This window comes from Salarias fasciatus, chromosome 1, assembly GCF_902148845.1.
Source record: "Salarias fasciatus chromosome 1, fSalaFa1.1, whole genome shotgun sequence".
NCBI classification, from domain to species: domain Eukaryota; kingdom Metazoa; phylum Chordata; class Actinopteri; order Blenniiformes; family Blenniidae; genus Salarias; species Salarias fasciatus.
The window spans coordinates 40850917-40875879 of record NC_043745.1 but is presented as its reverse complement, the minus strand read 5'-3'; the positions used below and the strand labels follow the sequence as shown (position 1 = coordinate 40875879).

At 55.2% G+C, this 24963-nt stretch overlaps 1 protein-coding gene across 2 annotated transcripts; it reads left to right on the top strand.

Moving 5' to 3' along the window:
* Positions 1-150: 150 nt before the first annotated feature.
* On the top strand, positions 151-17686 carry katnb1 (katanin p80 (WD repeat containing) subunit B 1). 2 transcript variants are annotated; one of them, XM_030089155.1, is made up of 20 exons: positions 151-304; positions 1730-1841; positions 1914-2044; positions 2174-2291; positions 2361-2461; positions 2604-2645; positions 2777-2860; positions 2946-3061; positions 8724-8795; positions 8862-9012; positions 9247-9437; positions 9547-9695; positions 9786-9836; positions 9927-9991; positions 10313-10519; positions 12915-13058; positions 13139-13215; positions 14378-14452; positions 14532-14648; positions 17380-17686. In XM_030089155.1, exons 2-20 carry the CDS (start codon positions 1790-1792, stop codon positions 17519-17521), a joined length of 2085 nt encoding a protein of 694 aa, XP_029945015.1. In that variant the 5' UTR covers positions 151-304; positions 1730-1789; the 3' UTR covers positions 17522-17686. The 2 variants fall into 2 exon arrangements, with proteins under 2 accessions (XP_029945015.1, XP_029945021.1); XM_030089161.1 differs by having other exon boundaries at positions 9930-9991; positions 17380-17521.
* The last annotated feature ends 7277 nt before the right edge of the window (positions 17687-24963 follow it).

Genomic DNA, 24963 nt, shown 5'->3' with positions numbered 1-24963 from the left:
GGAGATGTTTTTTTTATTTTTTTATTTTATTCAACGATTTATTTCTTCAATTCACTGATTTAGTTTTAATTAATCAAGTTTTTTTAATCAACTGAGTTTTTTTTCTCCCCTTCAAAGCGGGCCGAAGCCACGACGTGACCGGAAGTGACGTGCTGTGTTTCCGTTGTTAAGCTCATGAGTAAGAAAAACAAACTTTCATTAACTCGCCATCAACCAGCCAGCGGTTCACCGGGGCCTCGCCGCTCGCCGCTCGGTCCCCAGCTCCCGGGGACACCGACACTTTGTCCCGCATCAGTCCAAGGAGGTAAGAAGCTCCAACCAGCAACCTGTTGCTAACCTGTTGCTAACCTGCTCCCCGGCATCCCGCTGCTAAGGGTAACCACCTCAATGCTAATGCTAACAGACGCCAACCCGCTGTTCTCCCGCTTCCCGCTGCTAACGACGTTCTAACCCGCTGCTAACCCGCTGCTAACCCGCTGCTAACCCGTGGCCGACCAGCGTCCCGCTGCTAACCTGCTGCTAACCCATGGCCGACCAGCGTCCCGCTGCTAACCCGCAGCTGCTCTGCCGCTAGCCCGCTGCTGGCCTGCCAGCCGGGGGACGACCGGAGGGTCGGTCAGCCGCGGAGCCTCCTGCGGGAGTCGGTGTGTTGTTGGTTCTGGTGTTGCCGGTTCTGACACCGGTTCTGAGGTCAGTCTGGGAACAAATTCAATGATGCTGTTTGTATCGTTGTATAGTAGTCATGCTGTTGAGATTGTTGCCATGCTGTTGTTTGTGTCATGTTGTTGTTGCTGTCACGCTGTTTTCATGTTGTTGTTGTTGATGTCACGATGTTGTTTGTGTCACACTAGGCACGTTTACATGGACCACGTATAAGCGGATTGTACGTGGAGCGGATTGTAAAATGTGTCATGTAAACGACAGAGTGGATCCGCTTCACTCGGAGCGGATTGTAATTTGGAGCCGATTGTATGAGGTGGTCTACGCCGATCGACAATCCGCTCGTGTCCCTTATAAACGAGCCTACTGTTGTTGCTGTCATGCTGCTGTTTGTGTCACGCTGTTGTTTATGTGATGCTTTTGTCATGTTGTTGATGTCACACTGTTGTCATTGTTGCTGTCATGCTGTTGTTTGTGTCACACTGTTTATGTCATGCTTTTGTCATGCTGTTGCTATCATGCTGTTGTTGCTGTCACAGTGTTGTCATGTTGTTGTTGATGTCACACTGTCATGCGGTTGTCATATTTTTGTTGCTTTCATGCTGTTGTTGCTGTCACGCTGTTATGTTGTTGTTCTCATATTGTTGTTGCTGTCTGGCTGTTGTCATGTTGTTGCTATCGTGCTGTTGTTGCTGTGATCATGTAGTTGTTGCTGTCTTGCTGTTGTTGCTGTCACGTTGTTGTTGTTGATGTCACACTGTTGTCATATTGTTGTTGCTTTCATATTGTTGTTGCTGTCTGGCTGTTATGTTGTTGCTATCGTGCTGTCGTTGCTGTCACGCTGTTGTCATGTTGCAGCTGTCACGTTGTCACACTGTTGTTGCTGTCCTGTTGTTATATTGTTGCTTTCACGCTGTTGTTTGTGTCGTGATGTTGCTGTCACGCTGTTGTCATGCTGTTTGTGTCACACTGTGTCATGTTTTGTCATGTTGTTGCCGTCTCGCTGTTGTCATGTTGTTTTTGTAATGTTGTTGTAATGCTGTTGTTGCTGTTGTGTTCCTGTGTGCAGATTGAACCCGCAGACTTGCTCCTGATGCTCTGACCTCTGACCCCTGACCCTGCGTCCACCATGGCGTCGGTCGGCGGCGGCGGCGGCGGCACCAAGGTCTCGTGGCGCCTACGTGAGTATGAGCGGCGGGCGGCGGTCGCCGCGGCGACGGCCGTCCCCCTGACCTCCTCCTGTCGCCCCGCAGGTGAGCTGGAGGCGCACGGCGGCGCCGTCACGTGCGCGGCGCTGTCCAGAGGCAGCGGCCGCCTGCTGGCCACCGGCGGCGCCGACTGCCGCGTCAACCTGTGGGCCGTCAGCAAGGACAGCTGCATCATGGTGGGGCTTCCCACTGCTCCACCGCACCGCCACCCCCGGCCCGCAGCGCGCACCTCACCGTGTGTGTGTGTGTGTGTGTGTGTGTGTGTGTGTGTGTGTGTGTGTGTGTGTGTGTGTGTGTGCGCGCAGAGCCTGACGGGCCACAAGTCTCCGGTGGAGTGTGTTCAGCTCAACCCGTCTGAGGAGCAGGTCGCTGCTGGATCCCAGTCCGGATCCATCAGAGTCTGGGACCTGGAGGCCGCAAAGCGTAAGACACAGACGTGTGTGTGTGTGTGTGTGTGTGTGTGTGTGTGTTTACCCGTGTTTCTGTCCACAGTCTTAAAGACTCTGATGGGACACAAAGCGAACGTCAGCTGTCTCAGTTTCCACCCGTTTGGAAACTTTCTGGCATCCGGCTCCTCAGACACAAACATCAAGGTGTGTGTGTGTTCGTGTGTGTGTGTGTGTGTGTGTGTGTGTGTGTGTGTGTGTGTGTGTGTGTGTGTGTGTGTGTGTCACACTTTGTCTTCCTGAGCTGCACTGATGAAGCTTTTCTCTGTGTGTGTGTCTTTGCTGTCAGCTCTGGGACATCCGCAAGAAAGGATACGTGTTGAGCTTCAAGGTAAAAACTGTGTGTGTGTGTGTGTGTGTGTGTGTGTGTGTGTGTGTGTGTTTGTATGGGGGGCACTGTTGAGTCACTGTGTTACAGAAAGTGAGTTGTGCTTTAGATTAAGTGTGTGTGTGTGTGTGCAGGACCACTCCCGGCCGGTCCGCTCTCTGGCCTTCAGTCCTGACGGGAAGTGGTTAGCCTCTGCGGGAGACGACGGCTCAGTGAAGGTACCGCCACACACACTGCCGCTGCCTCCGGTCCAGCAGGCACCTGACCTGCGTGTGTGTGTGTGTGTGTGTGTGTGTGTGTCAGTTGTGGGATTTATCACAGGGGAAGAAGATCACGGAGTTTACGTCTCACTCTGCAGCCGTCAGCATCGTTCAGTTTCACCCCAACGAGTATCTGCTGGCCTCAGGGAGCGCCGACAGGTCAGCCTCTCTCTCTCGTTCTCTCTCTCTCTCTCATCCCTCGCTCTCTTTCTGTCTCTCATCTCTCTCTCTCTCTGTCTCTCGCACTGCATGCCTAGTGCGTGTGTGTGTGTGTGTGTGTGTGTTCTGGGGGAATGGAGCTGAGTGAGTGATCTGGCACAAGCTTCCCCCTCTGTGCCGTCGCTCTTGGGGAGAAGGTCGGGGCTTTCGGCTTGGTGGAGTTGGTGCGGTCGGAGCCGGCGGGGCGTGGCGGCTCCCTCCGAGGACGGCGCCCAGCCGCCCTCATTGAAACACGGGGTCGGGGTGGTTGCTGATCCGCGGTTGGCTGTGGAGCGGGTGTTGCTGGGTGTGGGAGAGCGAGTGGGCCACGCCAACATCACATACGGCTCACGAATGAACGAGGCTGTAGTTGTGTTTTTGCGCGAGGTGCGCTTGGTTCGTGAGCTCGTGGAAAGCGGGCTGGTTTTGGATCACGAGTTTGTGGCGGTGTCTCCACTGTTTGTTCCATCTGTCAGAGTGACTGTATCTGGCGAACCTCCGTTCGTTTCCCACGACAGTGTCGAGAAAGAGCTGGTCCGTCTTGGTAAATTAGCCAGCGGCCTCAAACCTGTGCGTCTCGGGTGTAAAGACGCCAGACTCCAGCTCGTGCCGTCGCTGAGGAGGCAGTGCGTCGTGTATATTAACGATCCCAGCGGAGCGCTCCAACTGTCATTTGCGGTTAAACATGAAAACGGACGCTACACTCTGTACGTGAGCTCGGGGAGTATGAGGTGTTTCGAGTGTGGTGACATTGGACGCAAGCGCTCGTCCCGCCCCCACCGAGAAGCCCGAGTCGGGGAGTCCGAGCGGGAGGCGGGAGGCGGGGGGGCGAGGGGCGAGGGAGCAGCGGAGACTGGAGAGCAGGAGCAGCCGGCCGGCCCCCCCCGGGCCGCGGGGGCTCAGACCAGGACAGAGGCGCCCGAGCCACAGGCTAATGTCAGCAACAGCACAGAGGGGGGGCGTGAGCAGCAGGTGACAGCCCGAACACCGGGGGAAGTTCTGACAGTGCCCCGCCCCCAGTGCTCAACGCAGAGCGCGGTCCTGAGGCTGGCGGGGCGGGGGAGGAGCCTGGGGATGGCGGTGCAGAGGAGGGGGCGGTATGCAGCGTGCTGGAGAGGCAGAGTGTCTGCAGGATGAGGATGAGGAGGAGACATGGACGACACGCTGTCTCAGATGTCAGACATGTCCCAGGAGGCTGGGCGGGACGACCCTCCTCACTGCTCTGTTCAAGAAATGAATGACCTTTTGGACGTTATCTATAATAAAAGGACAGTGAATGTACAGGACTTCTTCCCAGACCTGGATGGTTTTATAAACTCGGTCAAGAAAATAAAGAAACAGGCTGGTATTGAACAGTTGAGCCAAAAGAAGAGGTACAGGCTATCCAAGCTGTTAAGTAAAGTCAAAAAGGACAGAGGGGTGAAGAGGAGTTCGACCTGCAGTAATGGGTGGTGCACAGTGGCGCTTTCCTCTTTATGTCTTTGTTTCTTTTACTGTCTTCTGCCTCCCTTCTCCATATTCCATGGACAGCCTGAGAATAGGAACATTAAACATTAATGGTGGCAGGGATCGCATCAAACAAGCAGCCGTGGCCGACCTTATGAGGCTGAAGTGCATGGATGTGCTACTCCTACAGGAGACACACAGTACTGCAGATAATGAGGCTGCTGGGAGGAGAGCTCGCCCGGGGTCAGTCTTTCTGAGCCAGAGCTCGAATGTGAGCGCTGGGACAGCCAGACTCTTTTCCAGCTGAGTCACTTCAAATAATGCGACTCATGTCGAAGTGGAAAAGTGCAGGTTACATGTAGTGCATGGAACAATTAGAGACACACACTTTGTTTTTATTAACATCGACGCACCAAATATACCAACTACCCGTATGCAGCTGTTTCAGACTTTGGATACTTATTTGAGGAACCACACCAGTAACTCTGTAGTGCTGCTGGGCGGGGACTGGAACTGTACAACACATCCACAAGACAGAAACTCAGAGGAACCCCACCCACCCCCAGCCTCATTACTGGCTAATATTATTCAGCAGAATGATTTGGTGGACGCATGGAGGCAGTGTCACCCCGCGCTACGTCAGTACACGTGGGTTCGTGTCAGTGGGGGGAGGGTGAGTGCAGCACGTTTGGACAGAATATATATAAACCAAACTCACAATAATGGCATTAAGGCACCAAAATCCATTCTGTGGCTTTTTCAGACCATCACTTAGTAACGTTAGACGCTGGCCTTACTGGCGCCTCAACATAAAACTATTGCAGGATGCTTCCTTTCGCCAGGCTTTTGGACTGTTCTGGGAGCAGTGGAGGTCTAAGAAGGGGGAGTTTGAGAACGTCCTGAAGTGGTGGGAGGTGGGGAAAGCACAAATTAAGGAGTTTGTCCAGCAGTACACTGTACACACCCATCATTCAGGGAGGGAACAGCTGGAGCAGTTAGAAAGGGAGGTGTCTATCCTGAAGAAGGGGTAATCAGTGGGACAGGAGCCACCACCGCATGGCGAAGCAGGAGAGGCGCGTTGAGAGCATTATGAATGAAAGAGCCAAGGGGGCTCCAGTGAAGGGCAGAGTGACCTCTCTGACTGACATAGATGCAGCAACGCGTTACTTCTTCAACGCAGAGAGAAAGCCCAGGACCAGTACGGAGCTCATGCACCTTACGCAGGGCAACGGGGAAGTAACATCAGACCCCAAGCTTATGAGGGACGAGGCAATAGGCTTCTACACAGAACTGTTTAGCGCTGAAAACTGCGATGAGTCCCGTCGGAGGCAGATGTTTGATGGCCTACCGCAACTGGATGCATCGCAGGCAGAGGCTCTTGATGCCCCGTTTCACTCTGAAGAACTGACGGCGGCGGTGCAGCAGCTCAGCGCTGGCCCTGGTGATTGACGCGCTGCCCCCTGAGTTCTACAAGCATTTCTGGGCACAAATTGGGGAGGATGTTTACCAGGTTTTCAAAACTTCCCTAGAGTTGGAGAGCTTCCCTCTGAGCTGCACAAGAGCCGTTCTAACCCTTTTGCCAAAAAAGTGGGACTTAACTCTACTGCTGAACTGGAGGCCGGTGTCCTTGCTTTGCTCAGATTATAAGATTATGGCGAAGGTCTTAGCCAACAGGTTAAAAGATTGTTTAGATTCAGTAATTCATCACACCCAGTCGTACTGCATTCCGGGTTGTACAATTATGGACAACCTCTTCCTGCTTAAAGACGTCATTGACATCGCAAGGCTTAAAAGCTTAGACCGAGGGTTGATCTCCATCGATCAGGAGAAGGCCTTCGACCGGGTGGATCACTCCTGTCTGTTTAACGTTCTGACAGCTTTTGGTTTTCCGAAGAGGTTTGTGTCCTGCATTAGTCTGCTGTACTCACGAGCAGCAGTACTGTTGGAAGTGGGGGGAGGACTAAGTCGTCCGATTGAAGTCCAGAGGGGCGTTCGGCAGGGCTGCCCACTGTCTGGCATGTTGCACACTTTGGCTATCGAACCGCTACTCGCCCAGCTGAGGAGAGGTCTCACAGGTTTTACACTGGCGGATGACATCTTCTGTCTGTCTGCCTACGCTGATGACATGACTCTGTTCATCACGGATCCCGCAGATGTTCAAACTCTGCAGCAACAGCTGGATTATTATGAACACGCCTCCTCTGCCAAAGTCCACTGGCGTGAATGTGAGGCGCTGCTTCTTGGACGGTGGACTCGGCACAGCGCTGCAGCTGGACCGCAGTGGAGGACTGAGGGAAGGAAGTGCCTTGGGGTGTACCTGGGGAGCGAGGTCTTCCAGGGCCAGAACTGGGACGGTCTCGGGGAAAAAGTGAGCGCCAGATTGTCTCGGTGGACATGGGTCCAGCCCCAGCTGTCTTACAGGGGGAGGGCTCTGGTGATCATCAACCTGGCTGCCTCCACCTTGTGGCGTCGCTCCACTGCTCCACCCTCCACCACGGAGCTGCTGGACATTCAGAGACGGCTGGTGGATTTCTTCTGGGGGGGATTCCACTGGCTGGGGGCGGCAGTGCTGTACCTCCCTACCGAAGAATGGGGCCAAGGTCTGCTGGACATCGCTAGTCGGGTGGCAGCCCTTCGTCTACAGACAGTGAGACGCTTCCTGTACGGTCAGAATCCGCTGTGGGAGAGGACCGCCGCGGTACTGCTGGGTGGAGTCTGGAGGCTGGGTTTTGATAAACACTTGTTCTTATTAGACCTTCAGAACATGGACATAACCGGGACCTCTGCCTTCTACCTGTCAGTACTGAGGGGTGGCGGTCGGTCCTGACTGTGTCCAGAGACCAGCCATATGGACGGACGGAGGAGCCACTGTTTCACAACCCACTGGTCAGGAGCCGCCTGCTGGACTCTGCAGCGGTGAGGCGACTTTCTTGGAGTCAAACTTGACCAGACTGGCTGATCTGAGGTCTGGCAGACGCTGGAAGAGCGTGGAGCAGCTCAGCCGAGAGACTGGCATCAGATCTCAGCGGGTCCTGGAGAGACTTCTGGAGGAAGTGAAGCGAGGGTCCCATCGAGGTTCAGAGAGCTGCTGGGTCTGGGCTCTGCTGGACCAGCTCCTCCGGGCTTTCCCTCGCTGAACATCCGGCCTGCTGGTGGCGATGGGGAGGCAGCTGGTGGACTCCTGTCCCTCTCTACACCTGTCCTGCCAGAGTTCAGTTCTGTCTTGAAAAAAGCCTCTACATTGTCACCATGAAGGTGAGGAACAGAACCACGCCTGAAGGTCTTCCCTGGTCCAGGTGGTCGGGTGTGTTGGCGCCGGGGTCGTCCCCCAGAGGCAGCTGGAAGTCCCTGTATCGGCCCCCCCATTGAGAAACGCTGTGCGGATCTCCAGTGGAGGGCGTGGCATGGGGCGGGGCTACAAACAGACATGTGGTCCACTTTGACCCTGGGACAGACACCAACTGTCCCTTCTGCCCTGAGGAAGAGACACTGGAACACCTGTGGACGTCCTGCCCCCGACTCGTCCCCCTGTTCAGACTGCTGGGACGCTGGGTTGGAGGTTTGCGACGGGTTCTCACCAGAGAGCTGTTCGTTTTCGGCCCAGAGTCTACTGCTGCCCAAAACCATGAAGCAGCCCTCATAAACTTTCCTCTGGGCCAAACGGAGCTGAGCCTCTGGCTGTGGAGGCGGAGCCAGACTCGAGGGACAGGATGCACAGACCCAGAACTCCTGAAAGCCTGGTGGGAGCACGGCTCCCAGTGGAGCATGTTTATAGCTCCCTGGTGGGGGCGCTGGAGGACTCTGAGGAGGCGTGGACTGTGGGAGGGGTCTTGGGAGTGATGGAGGAAGGACGCGTCAGCGTGAACGTTTAGTCACCTGTCTGTGTGGGTTTAGGGTTTTTTTAGGCGCCGTGACTTGTGGTCTTTTGTATTGTTGAACATGTCTGAATAGATCTTAATAAATGATGTGGTAAAGTCAAGTCTCTCTCTCTCTCTCTCCCTCTCTCTCTCTCTCTCTGTCTCTCTCTCTCTCTCTGTCTCTCTCTCTCTCTCTCTCTCTCTCTCTCTCTCTCTCTCTCTCTCTCTCTCTCTCTCTCTCTCTCTCTCTCTCTCTCTCTCTCTCTCTGTCTCTCTCTCTCTCTCTCTCTGTCTCTCTCTCATCCCTCTCTCTCCTGCAGGACCGTCCGGCTCTGGGACCTGGAGCGGTTCTCCCAGGTGGGCTCGTTGGAGGGACACACTTCCTCAGTGAGGTGAGTTCTGGCTGCAGGCCTGAGGAGCGCTCCCTGCGGGATTTGACCTTTGACCCCTGCCCCCAGGTGCATCCTGTTCAGCCCGGACGGCTCCTGCCTGTTCAGCGGCGCCTCCGACTGTCTGAGGGTCTTCGGCTGGGAACCGGACCGCTGCTTCGACGTGGTCCCGGTGGGCTGGGGCCGCGTGGCGGACCTGTCACTGACCGGCCAGCAGCTGGTGAGGCCGCTGCCCCCCCGACTGACCCCTGACCTCAGGACTGACCGACCAACCGACCCACTGACTGACCCCTGACCTTAGGACTGACCGACCAACCGACCCCCTGACCGACCCCCTGACTGACCCCTGACCTCAGGACTGACCGACCCCCTGACCGACCCCCTGACTGACCCCTGACCTCAGGCCGGCAGTGCAGCAGCAGACCCCTGCTCTCGGTCACCCCCTGTCCTGCAGGTCGCCGTGTCCCACCAGCTGTCCACCGTCTCCACCTACGTCGTGGACCTGAAGAGGGTGAAGAGGAGCGGCGAGTCCAAAGTCCCTGGAAGCGTCCAGGACGACCGGCCGCTCGCCGAGCGCCAGGAACCCCGAGGAGCCGCTCTGAGGCGGAGCTACGAGAGGCCGACGCCCACCTGCAGCTCCCAGAGGTACGGCGACCAATCCGGAGGGGGAGCCGTGCCGCGGCGCTCAGCTTCCTGTTCACTTCCTGCCCACTTCCTGCTCCTGTTAAGCTCCACTTCCTGCTCCCGTGTCCAGGGAGAGCCGGCGCTCGGAGGCGGAGAGGCGGAGTCCTGAAGGAGAGAGGCGGAGTCTGAGTGAGGAGGAGACGGAGGAGAAGGTGTCCACCGCCGAGATCCACAACGCCGAGGACTACCAGGAGATCTTCCAGCCCCGGAGGGCCATCTGTAGGCGGACTGTCCCCCTGTCTCTCTCTGTCTGTCCCTGTCTCTCTGTCTGTCTCTGTCTCAGTCTCTGATCCACTCGTCCTCTTTCAGCTCGGACTCCTCCACGGACGTCGGAGCCTTTTCCTGCTCCTCCAGAGGACGGTGAGTCTGAAACCTGAGCTCTCTCTCTGTCTCTCTCTCTGTCTCTCTCTCTGTCTGTCCTCTGAGCCGTCTCTGTCTCCGTCCTCTCAGAAGCAGTCCTCCCTTTCAGTCGACACATGAAGGACCTGATTCCTGCTTTTCCTGACAAGCTGCAGGTCAGTGAACGCACCACTCTGTACTGGAAGACACACTGCTCCCCCTCCTCCTCCTCCTCCTCCTCTTCCTCCTCTTCCTCCTCTTCCTCCTCTTCTCTCCTCCTCCTCTTCCTCCTCCTCCTCTTCTCTCATCCTCTTCCTCTCCTCCTCCTCCTCCTCCTCTTCCTCTCCTCCTGTTCTTCCTCCTCCTCTTCCTCTCCTCCTCCTCCTCTTCCTCCTCTCCTCTTCCTCCTCCTCCTCCTCCTCCTCCTCCTCCTCTTCCTCTCCTCCTCCTCCTCCTCCTCTTCCTCCTCCAGCAGTGATGGCGTCTCTGTGTTTCAGGTGAAGCCTCCTCCGTCTCCTCCTGTCCAGAGGGTGAAGCCCACCGTGGTCTCCTCCTCTTCTTCCTCCTCTTCATCCTCGAAGCCCCCAGCAGCCTTGGCTCCACCCCCCTCTCAGGCCCCGCCCCCCTCCAGGTCCAGACCGGTGGAGCTGATCCCGAGCAACAGGAGCGCTCCCATCGGCCTCAACGTGGCCGACTTCCTGCCGGTGAGAGCTCTGACTCCTGACCTGACCTCTGACCCCTAACCGTGACCTGACTGCTAACCTCTGACTCCTGACCTGATCTCTGACCCCTGACTGATAACCCCTGACCTGACCTCTGACCCCTAACCGTGACCTGACTGATAACCTCTGACCCCTGACTGCTGACCCCTGACTAATAACCGCTGACCCCTGACCTGACTGCGGGTCATGGGTGGCCCTCGGCCACCTCAGGGAGTGACGTCCCGGGCTCAGCTGGCTCCGGCTGACGGTACCGGTTCGGGCCGGTTCCAGGGTTCCGGTGAAGTCGGCGGCAGCAGGTGGACTGACACTGCGCTTGACAGGTTAGTCACCGACGGCCTCGGCAGCGGCACTCGGACAACGGGCGGCCGCCGCGGGGCAGCTCGCGCGCCGCCCAGGTCTGTCACACCTCGGTGCACTGCTGGTCCAGGCGAACCGGTCCAGAGAGGCTCGGCGATGGGGGCGCCACGCCGCGGGTCTGCAGCTACTGCGCGAGGCGAGGAGGAGAGGACGCACCGGGTCCTGTGGCGACGGGGAGGCTGGGAGCTGCGGCGGGACTCCGGCGCACAGGCGCCCCCTCTGGCGGTAGGAAGACAGTTACGAAGATGCAGCTGTCCACTGGGACCTGGAACGTCTGACCCTGCTGGACAACGACGCAACGCCTGATCTGCAACGAGCTGCAAAGATACGGGATCCAGATTGCGGCGCTGCAGGAGACGAGAACTGAGGGCCAGGGTCGGACTCGCGAAGAATCTCACGCCATGTTCTGGTGTGGAAAAACCGGCGAGAGAAGAGAGGCCGGCTCTGACTAACCAGCTGCCGTCTTTGCCCGAAGGCTGATGGACCTGCGCCTGCCTCTTGCCAACAAGAACTTTCTCACGCTAATCTGTGTTTGTGCTCCAACCATGATCCACTCTGTTCAAGACCAGGAAGCCTGGTGTGAGGAGCAGAGCAGAGCTGGCGGGCCGCTCACGCCAGAGGCCCATGCCAGAGTGGGGAGTGAGACGGGACGAGTGATGGTGTGACTGGAAGGTTTGGAAAGGGTGGCGTCAGTTCGGATGGTGTTCTCCTTCTGCACCTCGGCGCCCAGCGGTCCCTCAGCATCACCAGGACCTACTTCAGACCACCGCTGCTCCTGGATGCCTCCCAGGTCTCAGCATTTCCATCCGCCTGACTGCAGCAGCCATCTTCAAGAAGTGGCAGTAGGAGGGCCGTGAGGAGCAGACGCTCCACCGAACAGCCGGCCTACAGCCGACCTACAGCCGACCGACAGCCGACCGACAGCCGACCGACAGCCGACCGACAGCCGGCCTACAGCCGACTACAGCTGGAACTTCCAAGAAGGAAACGTGCCTCGACCATTCCCAAGAAACTGGAGGTACAGAAGCTGCTTCCACTCGCAGCCGATCGCAGCTCAGGCCTCCAGCAGAGCTGCAGACGGGACGTGGACGCCCCGGAGCACTGTGAGGGACACTGTCCCCAGACCAAGCCCCCCGGACCGGTTCTGGGAAGATCAGGATGGTTCGTCGTCGTGTCTTCCCTCCAGCTCGGTCTGGAACCGTGGACCAGGAGGAGCCGGTCCAGACCGGGCTCTGGGGCCGGTCCAGACCAGAGTCAGTGGGCAAGCTGAGCCTCTGGGCTCCGGGTCAGACTGGGGGACAGTGTCCTCAGCAGTGACAGTGTCCTCAGCGGGGACGGTAGGACGGTGTACTCAGCGGGGACGGTGTCCTCCTCAGCGGGGACGGTGTCCTCCTCAGCAGGGACAGTGTCCTCAGCGGGGACGGTGTCCTCCTCAGCGGGGACGGTGTCCTCCTCAGCGGGGACGGTGTCCTCCTCAGCGGGGACGGTAGGACGGTGTCCTCAGCAGTCAGAGACGGTGGGGACTGACAGTCCAGACTCTCACTGGATGCTGTCTTTATTTGTTTTGAATCCAGTCACGACCTCTGACCCCTGACCCTGACTCTCACCTCTGACCTCTGACCTCTGATCCCTGACCTCTGACCCTGTTCATCCAGCTGCATTTTGCCTGCAGGCCACCAGCTGATGATCACTGAATCCGACCTCTGACCCCTGACCTCTGACCCCTCTTTGTGTGGAAGGTGGGAGGGGGCGGGGTCACTGCAGCATCAGCCAATCAGAGACGGTTCACCGTCCAAAAAGATTAAAACCTTTTTCTCAAAGAAGTTCATTGTGGGGTCAGAGGTCAGAGGTCAGGGACACAGGTCAGGTCCCTTCAGGACCGCCGTCCATCTTCATTCAAGACAAGTCAGAGAAACGATGATCTGAGCAAAAAATTTGTCCCTCCTGTCCCTCTTTCTGTCCATGTCTCCCTGTCTGTCCCCCCCTGTCCCTGCTGTCTGTCCCCCCTGTCTGTCCCCAGGCCTCGGGCTGTCCGGCGTCCCTCAGTGATGAGGACGCTCTGGCCCTGATGAAGAAGGGACATGACACCATGTGTGTGATGCTGAGCAGCCGGCTGAAGAACCTGGAGACGGTCCGGGCCGTGTGGACCAGGGAGGACATCAAGGTACAGCCCACCCTGACCTCTGACCCCTGACTGCAGTAACTCCTCTGACCTTTGTAACTTGTCCTTTCTGTTGTCTCCAGAGTGCCGTGGACACTGCTGTCTCCATGAACGATCTGTCCATAGTGGTGGACGTCCTGAACATCATCAACCTGCAGCCGTGAGACACTGAGACACTCTGAGACACTCTGAGAGACACTCTGAGAGACACTCTGAGAGACACTCTGAGAGACACACTGGGAGACACACTGAGACACTCTGAGAGACACTCTGAGAGACACTCTGAGAGACACTCTGAGAGACACTCTGAGAGACACTCTGAGAGACACTCTGAGAGACACACTGAGACACTCTGAGAGACACTCTGAGAGACACACTGAGACACTCTGAGAGACACTCTGAGAGACACACTGAGAGACACACTGAGAGACACACTGGGACACTCTGAGAGACAGTGAGAGACACTGAGACACTCTGAGAGACACTCTGAGAGACACACTGGGACACTCTGAGAGACAGTGAGAGACACTGAGACACTCTGAGACACTCTGAGACACTCTGAGAGACACACTGGGACACTCTGAGAGACAGTGAGAGACACTGAGACACTCTGAGAGACACTCTGAGAGACACACTGGGAGACACTCTGAGACACTCTGAGAGACACACTGGGAGACACTCTGAAAGACACTGAGACACTCTGAGAGACACTCTGAGAGACACTCTGAGAGACACACTGAGAGACACACTGAGAGACACACTGAGACACTCTGAGAGACACACTGAGAGACACACTGAGAGACACACTGAGAGACACACTGAGAGACACACTGAGACACTCTGAGAGACACTCTGAGAGACACTCTGAGAGACACACTGAGAGACACACTGAGAGACACACTGAGACACTCTGAGAGACACTCTGAGAGACACACTGAGAGACACTCTGAGAGACACACTGAGACACTCTGAGAGACACTCTGAGAGACACACTGGGAGACACTCTGAGACACTCTGAGAGACACACTGGGAGACACTCTGAAAGACACTGAGACACTCTGAGAGACACTCTGAGACACACTGAGGGACACTGAGACACTCTGAGAGACACTGAGACAGTGAGAGACACTGAGACACACTGAGAGACACTGAGACAGTGAGAGACACTGAGACACTCTGAGAGACACTCTGAGGGACACTGAGACACACTGAGACAGTGAGAGACACTGAGACACACTGACAGACAACGAGAGACAGTGAGAGACACTCTGAGAGACTCTGAGACAGTGAGACAGACAGTGAGCTGCTGTGTGTGGTTGCAGGTCTCTGTGGAAGCTGGACCTCGTCACCACCGTCCTCCCTCAGATCGACAAACTGCTGCAGAGCAAATATGAGAGGTCTGTCTGTCCCTCTGTCCATGTCCCTGTCTGTCTCTGGCTGTCCCTCTGTCCTCACCCTGGTGTCCCCTGTCCTCAGCTACATGCACTCCGGCTGCTCGTCTCTCAGACTCGTCATGAAGCATTTCTGGCCTCTGATCTCCGACACGCTGAAGGCCACGCCCTCTGTGGGCGTCGACATCTCCAGGGAGGAGCGGTCAGTGTCCACACACACACACACACACACACACACACACACACACACACACACACACACACACACACACAGACGGGGCTTCAGACAGCAGAGCACTTCTTCTTCTGTGGTGTTTAACGGCGGATGGCACCATTTCAGCAGGCGCAGTAGCGCCTCCTGTGGCTGTAGAGAGGGACCACAGAGGTGTGAGATCAACACATTCCCACTGTTTACAGCACTGTTTATGGAGAACTGATGAATTCCTTCTCTACTTAATTCGACAGCGGAGCAGGAAAATGCCTAATGGTGCGTTCACACCGGACGCGTTGCGAGCGTCAAGGCCTCAGTATGCTCCCCGACGCCGCCACGCCGTCCCTACGCCGTCCCTACGCCGTCCCTACGCCGTCCCTACGCCGCTGCTGAACATGTCTTGCTTCTGCGTCAAGGGAACGCCCTCCTCTGCCAAGCCGCCAGCAGTCGCAACAACAATGCGGCTTCCGGAGCGCCGGCTTTACCCAGACATAGATCTATAGACATAGATTTCTAGACGTACGTATCTAGACACGCTGCATCCACCGAACATATATCTGCATATATGACATATCTGGACCCGGGCTGTGGAGGAGGACAGGCTGAGGGACCAGGAGGACATGTTGCTGAAACTAATGAGCTTTTGGACGATTAAAGCCGTTTTGGGAGCAGCTCTACACACAGCCCTATGCTAGCAGTGCTAACACTGCTAGCAGTACAGGGATTCTGGATCTAAATTTCTCCTGAAGCTCTGCTCGGATCAGAAAAGCCTTCCGGGTGAGTTCTACTTTATTCTATAAACAACGCGAAAGCGGACCAATCACAGCCCTCGACGTTCACGTCACCACGCGTCGCCTCGACGCGAAGTCACTTTTTTCGGGAGGCGCGCGTCAAGCCCCGGCGTAGCCCGTCGTAGGGCTACGGCGTAGACGTCGTAGGAACGCCGTCGCGGCGACGGGGGAGCGTGCTGAGGCCTTCATGGGCGTCACTGACGCCTCAAAACTGACGCGTTCATCTACACACGACGCTAGCAACGCTCGCGACGCGCGGCAGCTCACTGGCGGGAGTGGGAGGAGCTTGTGTCCTGTCTTCATGTTGACGATGGCAGAATCGGTGCCGAAATCAATCTGCTAAAGCTGATTTCACTTTAGCTCTAAACTCTTCAAATGTATAACTTTATCGAGATTTTTGTTTAAATTAGGCGACGAAGTGGTGGTTTGGAGCCCGAGTGTCGTTTGTTTGTCCGAATACGCGCCACCCCAGCGGCGGGCCCGCCGGCGAGCCTCCGCCTCTCCCGGCCCAGTTTGACGAGCTTCTGGCCCGCATCAGCGCTCAGAGTGCTCGTCTGATTGGATGACGCGCGCGTTGACGCTTCCAAAGTCCAATTTTCCCAACTTCAGGCGTTGACGCCTGCAACGCGTGACGCGAGTGACGCGCGTCGCCAACGCTCGAAAAGCGCCCGACGCTCGTTCGGTCCGTTGAAGCTCGTCCACCAGAGACTCTGAATGTAAAGCGACGCCCGTGACGCTGGCAGCGCGTCGCTGGGAACGCACCATAAGCTTCAGAAACATTTCCAACATACCGAGATGAAAAATAGAATGTAGAAGAGAAGCAGGATGAAGAAAACAGAGATTAAAAGTATCAACCTTTTTTGTTTAAGTTAGTATTTTGGTGAGACTCTTATATTCTTCTTATTACAGTTATATTGTTGAAGCTGGATTTTCTAACAGAACATTTCTTATTGAGAACATTATTTAATATTGTAAAGAGTCTAAGAGAGCTATTATTGTGTTACAAGTTCTTACATTTCATCTTATTTTGTTAAAGAAGTTAGTTTCGCATCATTGAAGCATAATAGAGCAGAAGAAGCCTCGAAGCCTATCTGAACTGGTGTCTCGAGCACCCACCCCCCCCCCCCCCCGTCCTCGTTTTTGATATTCAAAACATGGTCGCCCTACTAGCTTAGTTTACAGTTTAGTTTATGTAGCACATACAATAAAATATATCACATAAACAAGTGCAGATTAAAAGAAACGGTGCAGGGAGGAGCGAGCAAGCCAAAGGCTGACGAAGAGCCCCCACCTCATCAGATTATACACATATCGTTGAAATAAAAAAATAAAATGCTAGCAGCCCCCCGATGCTAACGGCCCCAATGCTAACGGCCCCAATGCTAACGGCCCCAGATGCTAACGGGCCCCGATGCTAACGGCCCCGATGCTAACTGGCCCCGATGCTAACGGCCCCGATGCTAACGGCCCCGATGCTAACTGGCCCCGATGCTAACGGCCCCGATGCTAACGGCCCCGATGCTAACGGCCCCGATGCTAACTGGCCCCGATGCTAACGGCCCCGATGCTAACGGGCCCCAATGCTAACGGCCCCGATGCTAACGGGCCCCAATGCTAACGGGCCCCGATGCTAACGGGCCCCGATGCTAACGGGCCCCGATGCTAACGGGCCCCGATGCTAACGGGCCCCGATGCTAACGGCCCCAGATGCTAACGGCCCCCGATGCTAACGGCCCCCGATGCTAACGGCCCCGATGCTAACGGCCCCGATGCTAACGGGCCCCGATGCTAACGGCCCCGATGCTAACGGCCCCGATGCTAACGGGCCTGATGCTAACGGCCCCGATGCTAACGGCCCCGATGCTAACGGCCCCGATGCTAACGGCCCCGATGCTAACGGCCCCGATGCTAACGGCCCCGTCTGTCTGCAGACTCCTGAAGTGCCAGCTGTGCCTCAAGCAGCTGAGGAACCTCCGCCAGGTGGTGAAGAACAAGGCGGAGCTCGTCGGTCGCCACGGCAGCACCTTCTGCGAGCTGCAGCTGCTGACGGCGCCGCTGGACGACCTCCTGTGATCGGCCAATCAGAGGCGACGGTTCCCCGGGACGGACTCTGGTTCTGATTGGTTCTCGGAGTGAAGCTGGACTGAAACGCCGAGCAGCTGTTTGACTTTTCACTTCCTGTTTATTTAAATAAAGCTACGATTCTGACGAAACCAAAACGTGTGACGACGTCGGAGGTTTTAGTGCCGGAGAACCAGAACCGGGATCAGCTGGTCCTGGATGGAGAACCAGACCCGGTGATCAGTTGATCCCGGATCACCGGAACCTTCTCGGTGGGATCTGTGGTTTTCTTCGGGTCTCTGGAAGGTAAAGAGGAACCAGTGCTGATCCCTGAAGAACTCCAGAGAAAGACCTGGACCCGGGGTCGACACAGTTCTGGGCCTTTGATGAGGTTCCACTTAATACTGGTTCCGTCCGGTCCACCAGGACCGGTCCTGCAGAAGGTTCTGATGACCCGGTTCTGGGTCAGGGCGACCGGCCTCCACTGGGAGGGAGTTCTGTTCCACACCAGGAGGATCCGGTTCTCCAGCATCGTGGTTCCCGAACTGGACTACATTCTGGTGGTGGTACGTTCAGATGGGACCCGCAGGGCCCGGTTCTGCAGGGTTCTCCTCTGAGCCTGGTTCTGCAGGGTTCTACTCAGCCTGGTTCTGCAGGGTTCTCCTCTGAGCCTGGTTCTGCAGGGTTCTCCTCTGAGCCTGGTTCTACAGGGTTCTCCTCTGAGCCTGGTTCTGCAGGGTTCTCCTCTGAGCCTGGTTCTACAGGGTTCTCCTCTGGGCCCGGTTCTGCAGGGTTCTTCTCCTCTGAGCCTGGTTCTGCAGGGTTCTCCTCTGAGCCTGGTTCTGCAGGGTTCTCCTCTGAGCCTGGTTCTGCAGGGTTCTCCTCTGAGCCTGGTTCTGCAGGGTTCTCCTCCTCTGAGCCTGGTTCTACAGGGTTCTCCTCTGAGCCTGGTTCTGCAGGGTTCTCCTCCTTTGAGCCTGGTTCTACAGGGTTCTCCTCTGAGTCTGGTTCTGCAGGGTTCTTCTCCTCTGAGCCTGGTTCTGCAGGGTTCTCCTCTGAGCCTGGTTCTGCAGGGTTCTCCTCTGAGCCTGGTTCTGCAGGGTTCTCCTCCTCTGAGCCTGGTTCTGCAGGGTTCTCCTCTGAGCCTGGTTCTGCAGGGTTCTCCTCCTCTGAGCCTGGTTCTGCAGGGTTCTCTGAGTCTGAGCCTGGTTCTACAGGGTTCTCCTCTGAGCCTGGTTCTACAGGGTTCTCCTCTGAGCCTGGTTCTGCAGGGTTCTCCTCTGAGCCTGGTTCTGCAGGGTTCTCCTCTGAGCCTGGTTCTACAGGGCAGGGCTTGAAGACCTCCGGCACAGTGCCGGAAATCCGGCGTGGAGATATTTTTGGGTTTTTTTCTTCTCTGTCAGCAGTCATTAAAGGCCCGTCCATGCTTCACATGTCCGCGTTTCTGCGTCCGCTTTGGAAGCTCCGCGCTCCACCGATGTGGACGCGCTTCCTCCCATGCTACATTTGAGCTCAGCTGTGCGTCTCATGCAGGCGTGGTGATCCAGCAGCCTCAACAAGCTTTTCCGGCTCTACAGACTGTTTATCTGCTCCTTATTACGGATTATTTAGAGAAAATTAAGCACATACACTGTCAGTACATTATCATTAAGTATTAAAGTTTATTTAGCCTTTTTTTTCTGTTTCTGAATCGCGGGGCGGCGCCGGAGCGATTAGTTACTTTCACTTCTGTCTGCAGACCTTCTCCTCCAGACAGTCTCTCTCTCTTTCCACCAGTTTTTCACTCTTTCGGTGTCTTTAAGTGGAGCCATCAGGCTGGAGCTCTGTCTACTTTCACGTTTACCGTCATGTTTAGTTTGCTATGGCGCTCTGGCGCAGGCGCACACTTCTGCGACCTGCGCGCAATGCGCAACGCGCAACGCGGTCTCAATTTCTGGCTGCTCCGCGGACCCTAGCGGACAGGAATTCATGACGATTTTTACGTCACGCGGACCAACGCGCAACGCGCACCCACGCAGACATGTGAAGCTGGACGGGCCTTAAGTGACCGTTCTAACTACCAGTGATGCTCAATGTTCAGGAGTTTTAGCCAATCAGAGCAAGCTGGGCGGGCCTTAAGTGTTTCACACTTTGGACAAAGCGTCTGATTGGTTTCTAGCCGTGCGCTGATCACTTCAGTGTCTTCTCTCAGCGGCGAGTGTGGAGCGGCCTCAGCTGAGTTCGCTGAATTCTCACCACGTGACCGCTCGCCGCTTCCTGGCTGCTCGAAACCATATATTTTCTCTGTAAAACGGCCGTCCTCGCCGCGCTACTCGCTGCCGGTGTGAACGTCCCACAAGTCGACGGGCGCGCGACTCTTTCGCTGGAAACACTCGCCGCCGGCCGCCCCCCGCCACTCAAGATGAGCGACAATTGCGTCATTACATTGTCTTTGTATGTAATCTAAACGAAAATTCGCGTCGCGTCCGGTGGAAACATACTGGAGCTTCGAGCTCCGTGGAGAACGGAGGCAGACCGCCAGGTCAGAGCGCAGCCCGGGGAGGCGCTCAGAAACAGGTCAGAAGTGTCTGAGCTCTGGAGAACCGAGTCAGGCGGAGAGTTTGGAGTTCAGTCCTGACAGTCCTGGACTGAGGCTGTTATGGCTTGGGAAAAGAAAAAAAAAAAAAAAAAAACCTCCCTATCGTCTCATTGGTTCCTCTTATCGACAGGTCGGTTAACTTCCCAAAAATGTTGGAAAACAAAACAATAACAAAAAGTTGTTTCAGTTCAGTTTCAGTTTATTTTTATTTTTGAAAAGGGTCAGTGTGCATGTCAACATCATCCTTCAGAAAAAGGGACAGATGCCTGGACCAGGTTGTAGCTTACTTTGATTTGATTTATTAATTTCATTCATTGAAATAAAACAAAAGGTGAGTGCAACATACTCGCATCCACATACTTCAGCACAGATCTGATGAATGAAAAGGTACAGAAAGAAGCAAAAGCTCATAATATCTGCCTCTTATCAGTTCAGAATCCTTTACACTTCCCGTGTGCGCACATACTGCTAATTTCCGCCTGCAGTCCCTTCGGCAGGTTGATGTATTAAAATAATAAACAGTAAAACAAATGAAACGAACAATGAGACGTCAGTTTCTAACAGTAAAAAGACAGTGAGGCCGGTACAATTAAAATGGAGTAGACAGAGCAGAGTTGTCTGCAAACACAGGCGCATGCGTGCGCACACACACACACACTGAGAGTATAAAGTACCCCCCACACACCCTTACAATATTCATTAAAACACCCCCCTCCCCATCCCACCCTTATCTAACCATGTGAGCAAACCTGAGCTGACAGGATCCATTTCTTTACCAGACAGGAAGGACTTCAGGTCTGTGAGGCTGTTATTTCTGCTGGGAGGTTATTCCACTGATCTGAGGACACAACAGAAAGATGATTTAGCAAATGTAGTATTTTGTCGTGGGATACAACATTCTTCCCTTGACACTGATCTAGTGGTCCGTGTTGATGTCTCAGATCACAGAGAAATAAACTGTTTCAGTGGTGGAGGTGTGTCATTATGTATGATCTTAAAAAGCAGGCAGAGGTTAGAATGTATGATTATATCTCAAGACTCAACATGTTATATTTCTGAAGCTCTGAGCAGTGGTGGTGGGAACGCTTTCTCTTATCATGAATTTTTATGGCGCTTTTATAAAATGAATATAGTGGTTTTAGAACTGTTTTACAGGCTTGTTGGGGAAGACTTTGTATCAGTCCTGGAGCGGGTCTGGTGGTTGGATGGGAAGATGAAGACCTGCAGCGCTGTCAACAGGATTTAAAGGATCAGTTCAGTTTAAACAGTTTTCACGTTGTTTTCAAATGAAGTAGAACAATATTCTCACCCCGAATGCTTTTCTGATCTGAACAGTGATTCGGGAGAAATTTAGATCCAAAGTGGAGCTGCAGACGTCCGTATACTGTTAGCCAATGGGGCATGTGTGGCTCCAGCTCCCAAAACGACTTTAATCGTCAAAAAACTCATTAGTTTCATCAACATTTCCTCCTGGTCGCTCAGCCTCTCCTCCACCACAGCCCGGGGTCTCCAGATACATGCTGCTGTGGTTTTACAGATCTCTGAAGTGAACACGGTGATGTGGATGTAAACCGAAGTACATTCACCAAGAGACACAGTAGGTGGCGCTGTGCGCCAAAGTTGTTGGTCGCCACCCGCTTATATGAGCATATTGTTCGACTTCGTTCTATAAACAACGCGAACACTGTTTAAACCGAAGTTCTCCTTTAATATTTCCAGATGGATGCGTTGCTGTCAGGTTTTTTTGGGTGTTGCGCCGAGTTGAAATGTGATTCATGGCTCCAGTGTGGAGCCACCTGCAGAACCCCCCCCCGCCGCTGCTCCCCTTTTTTCAGGCATGTGATCTTTTCCTGCTTCAAGCCCTGTACAGGGTTCTCCTCTGAGCCTGGTTCTACAGGGTTCTCCTCTGAGCCTGGTTCTGCAGGGTTCTCCTCTGAGCCTGGTTCTGCAGGGTTCTCCTCTGAGCCTGGTTCAGCAGGGTTCTCCTCCTCTGAGCCTGGTTCTACAGGGTTCTCCTCTGAGCCTGGTTCTGCAGGGTTCTCCACTGAGCCTGGTTCTGCAGGGTTCTCCTCTGAGCCTGGTTCTGCAGGGTTCTCCTCCTCTGAGCCTGGTTCTACAGGGTTCTCCTCTGAGCCTGGTTCTACAGGGTTCTCCTCTGAGCCTGGTTCTGCAGGGTTCTCCTCCTCTGAGCCTGGTTCTACAGGGTTCTCCTCTGAGCCTGGTTCTGCAGGGTTCTCCACTGAGCCTGGTTCTGCAGGGTTCTCCTCTGAGCCTGGTTCTGCAGGGTTCTCCTCCTCTGAGCCTGGTTCTGCAGGGTTCTCCTCCTCTGAGCCTGGTTCTGCAGGGTTCTCCTCCTCTGAGCCTGGTTCTGCAGGGTTCTCCTCCTCTGAGCCTGGTTCTACAGGGTTCTCCTCTGAGCCTGGTTCTACAGGGTTCTCCTCTGAGCCTGGTTCTACAGGGTTCTCCTCTGAGCCTGGTTCTGCAGGGTTCTCCACTGAGCCTGGTTCTGCAGGGTTCTCCTCTGAGCCTGGTTCTGCAGGGTTCTCCTCCTCTGAGCCTGGTTCTGCAGGGTTCTCCACTGAGCCTGGTTCTGCAGGGTTCTCCTCTGAGCCTGGTTCTGCAGGGTTCTCCTCCTCTGAGCCTGGTTCTACAGGGTTCTCCTCTGAGCCTGGTTCTGCAGGGTTCTCCTCCTCTGAGCCTGGTTCTGCAGGGTTCTCCTCCTCTGAGCCTGGTTCTGCAGGGTTCTCCTCTGAGCCTGGTTCTACAGGGTTCTCCTCTGAGCCTGGTTCTGCAGGGTTCTCCACTGAGCCTGGTTCTGCAGGGTTCTCCTCTGAGCCTGGTTCTGCAGGGTTCTCCTCTGAGCCTGGTTCTACAGGGTTCTCCTCTGAGCCTGGTTCTGCAGGGTTCTCCTCCTCTGAGCCTGGTTCTGCAGGGTTCTCCTCTGAGCCTGGTTCTACAGGGTTCTCCTCTGAGCCTGGTTCTGCAGGGTTCTCCACTGAGCCTGGTTCTGCAGGGTTCTCCTCTGAGCCTGGTTCTGCAGGGTTCTCCTCCTCTGAGCCTGGTTCTGCAGGGTTCTCCTCTGAGCCTGGTTCTGCAGGGTTCTCCTCTGAGCCTGGTTCTGCAGGGTTCTCCTCTGAGCCTGGTTCTGCAGGGTTCTCCTCTGAGCCTGGTTCTACAGGGTTCTCCGGTTCTCTGCCGCCGGTCAGTCCTTCTCAGTCAGATCCTGTGAGTCCAGGATCCACTAGAAGACTCCTCCAGTTCTTAGGGTTCTAGCAGAACTCTGGGGATCAGGTCCTGGTTCGGGATCACGGTCCCTCTTGTAGGCAGAACCAGGTCTGGCTGCTCAGCTCCAGTCTGGATGGTGGACTGTGTCTCCACCTGCTGGCAGAACCGTGTCACTGCATCCATTCTCTGTTCAGACGAGGTTCTTCTGGAACCGAGACGGTTCTGTCCTCGTGTCCTCCTGCACGTCTCCTCTCAGGTAAATGTCTCCAGCAGAAATCCGGTCTTCACGGTTCCAGTCTGGTCGTATCGACTGATCTTCTGTTTTCAACCTGCAGCTGCAGGCAGGGACGCAGGGGACAGAGGACGACGGTCCCCGGAGGAGGACGACGGTCCCCGGAGGAGGACGACGGTCCCCGGAGGAGGACGACGGTCCCCGGAGGACGGTCCCCGGAGGAGGACGACGGGCCCCGGAGGAGGACAGCGGTCCCCGGAGGAGGACAGCGGTCCCCGGAGGAGGACAGCGGTCCCCGGAGGAGGACGGCGGTCCCCGGAGGAGGAATCCGTCCAACGAAGACGGTTCGGAGACTGGAGGCCTGATTCCACTGGACGGAGGACATGATGGAGGACGGCTGATGAGGCTGGACATGGGGTCAGAGACATTTCCAGCATCTCACTTGTTCTGGGTTCCGGTTCCACGGCGTCCCCCCTGCAGGGTCTGGATCGTGGACCGCTCCGTGTGACGGGCAGGTGGGACATGGCCGCTCTGGCTCCGCCCCCTCTGGCTCCGCCCCCCAGGTGAGACGCTCCAGTTTTTATGTATTTATTTATTTTCTCAGTTTAATCAAAGCTTTTTCCAAACTGGACGTGCGTCTCGGCGGCGCCGGGCTCCGAGGACGGCAGAGACGGCAGAAGGACCCCATTTATTTACCTGAGTGGAAGTGAAAGTATGTCTGTCAAAATTACTTTGGTAAACATGAGAGTACTGGTCCACATATCTACTCAAGTAAAAGTAAAAAGTACAGGCCCTGAAATGAACTCAAAGTATTCTGAAAAGTAAAAAGTCTTTTTCTTGCAGGCTTCACTCCAGCGCTGTGTGAATGTGACTGATGGTTTCCAGACTGGAGTCAGAAATCCTCTCACAGACCGAACTCTGCTGCTGCTTGTCAGAGAACATCAGTGCAACACTTTACACGTTTAGAATTAACAAAAATATTTAAGCGTTTGCTTTTAATTTACGTTTTTTTTAATCAAAATGAAATAAGATTAACATAAAATGCAACGATTTACTGTGTAATTCAAACTGCTTTCTTTTTAACAAAAATAATGTAAATAATTCAAAAAGCTCTCTTTTAACTCACAATGAACTATTTTTTTAAAACCTGTTTTTAGGCTGAGTTTCCCAGCTGGCCGTGCAGAGCGTCCTCTGCTCTCTCCGCTCTGCATCAGGAAGCGCCCACTGGCTGCAGCTTCTCCTTCCCAGCGAGCCGGACCAGCAGGCGCCGCTCAGTCCGTCTGATGCTGAAGACCGGATGGAGGGGGCGGAGTCTGGGGTGGACTCGGGCCCCGTCCCTTTTCTCTTTCTAGCCCCGCCCCCTTTGAAACGGAGCGCTGAGGGGGAGGGCCGACAGTAAACCCCTCCGAACTGGAACAC

Excerpts from the sequence above, each read along its gene's own strand:
- katnb1 (XM_030089155.1), top strand. The coding sequence starts at position 1,790 with ATGGCGTCGGTCGGCGGCGGCGGCGGCGGCACCAAGGTCTCGTGGCGC. Across the intron at positions 2,292-2,360 it reads GGACCTGGAGGCCGCAAAGC|TCTTAAAGACTCTGATGGGA; the intron begins GTAAGACACAGA and ends TTCTGTCCACAG. Across the intron at positions 13,216-14,377 it reads AACATCATCAACCTGCAGCC|GTCTCTGTGGAAGCTGGACC; the intron begins GTGAGACACTGA and ends GTGTGGTTGCAG.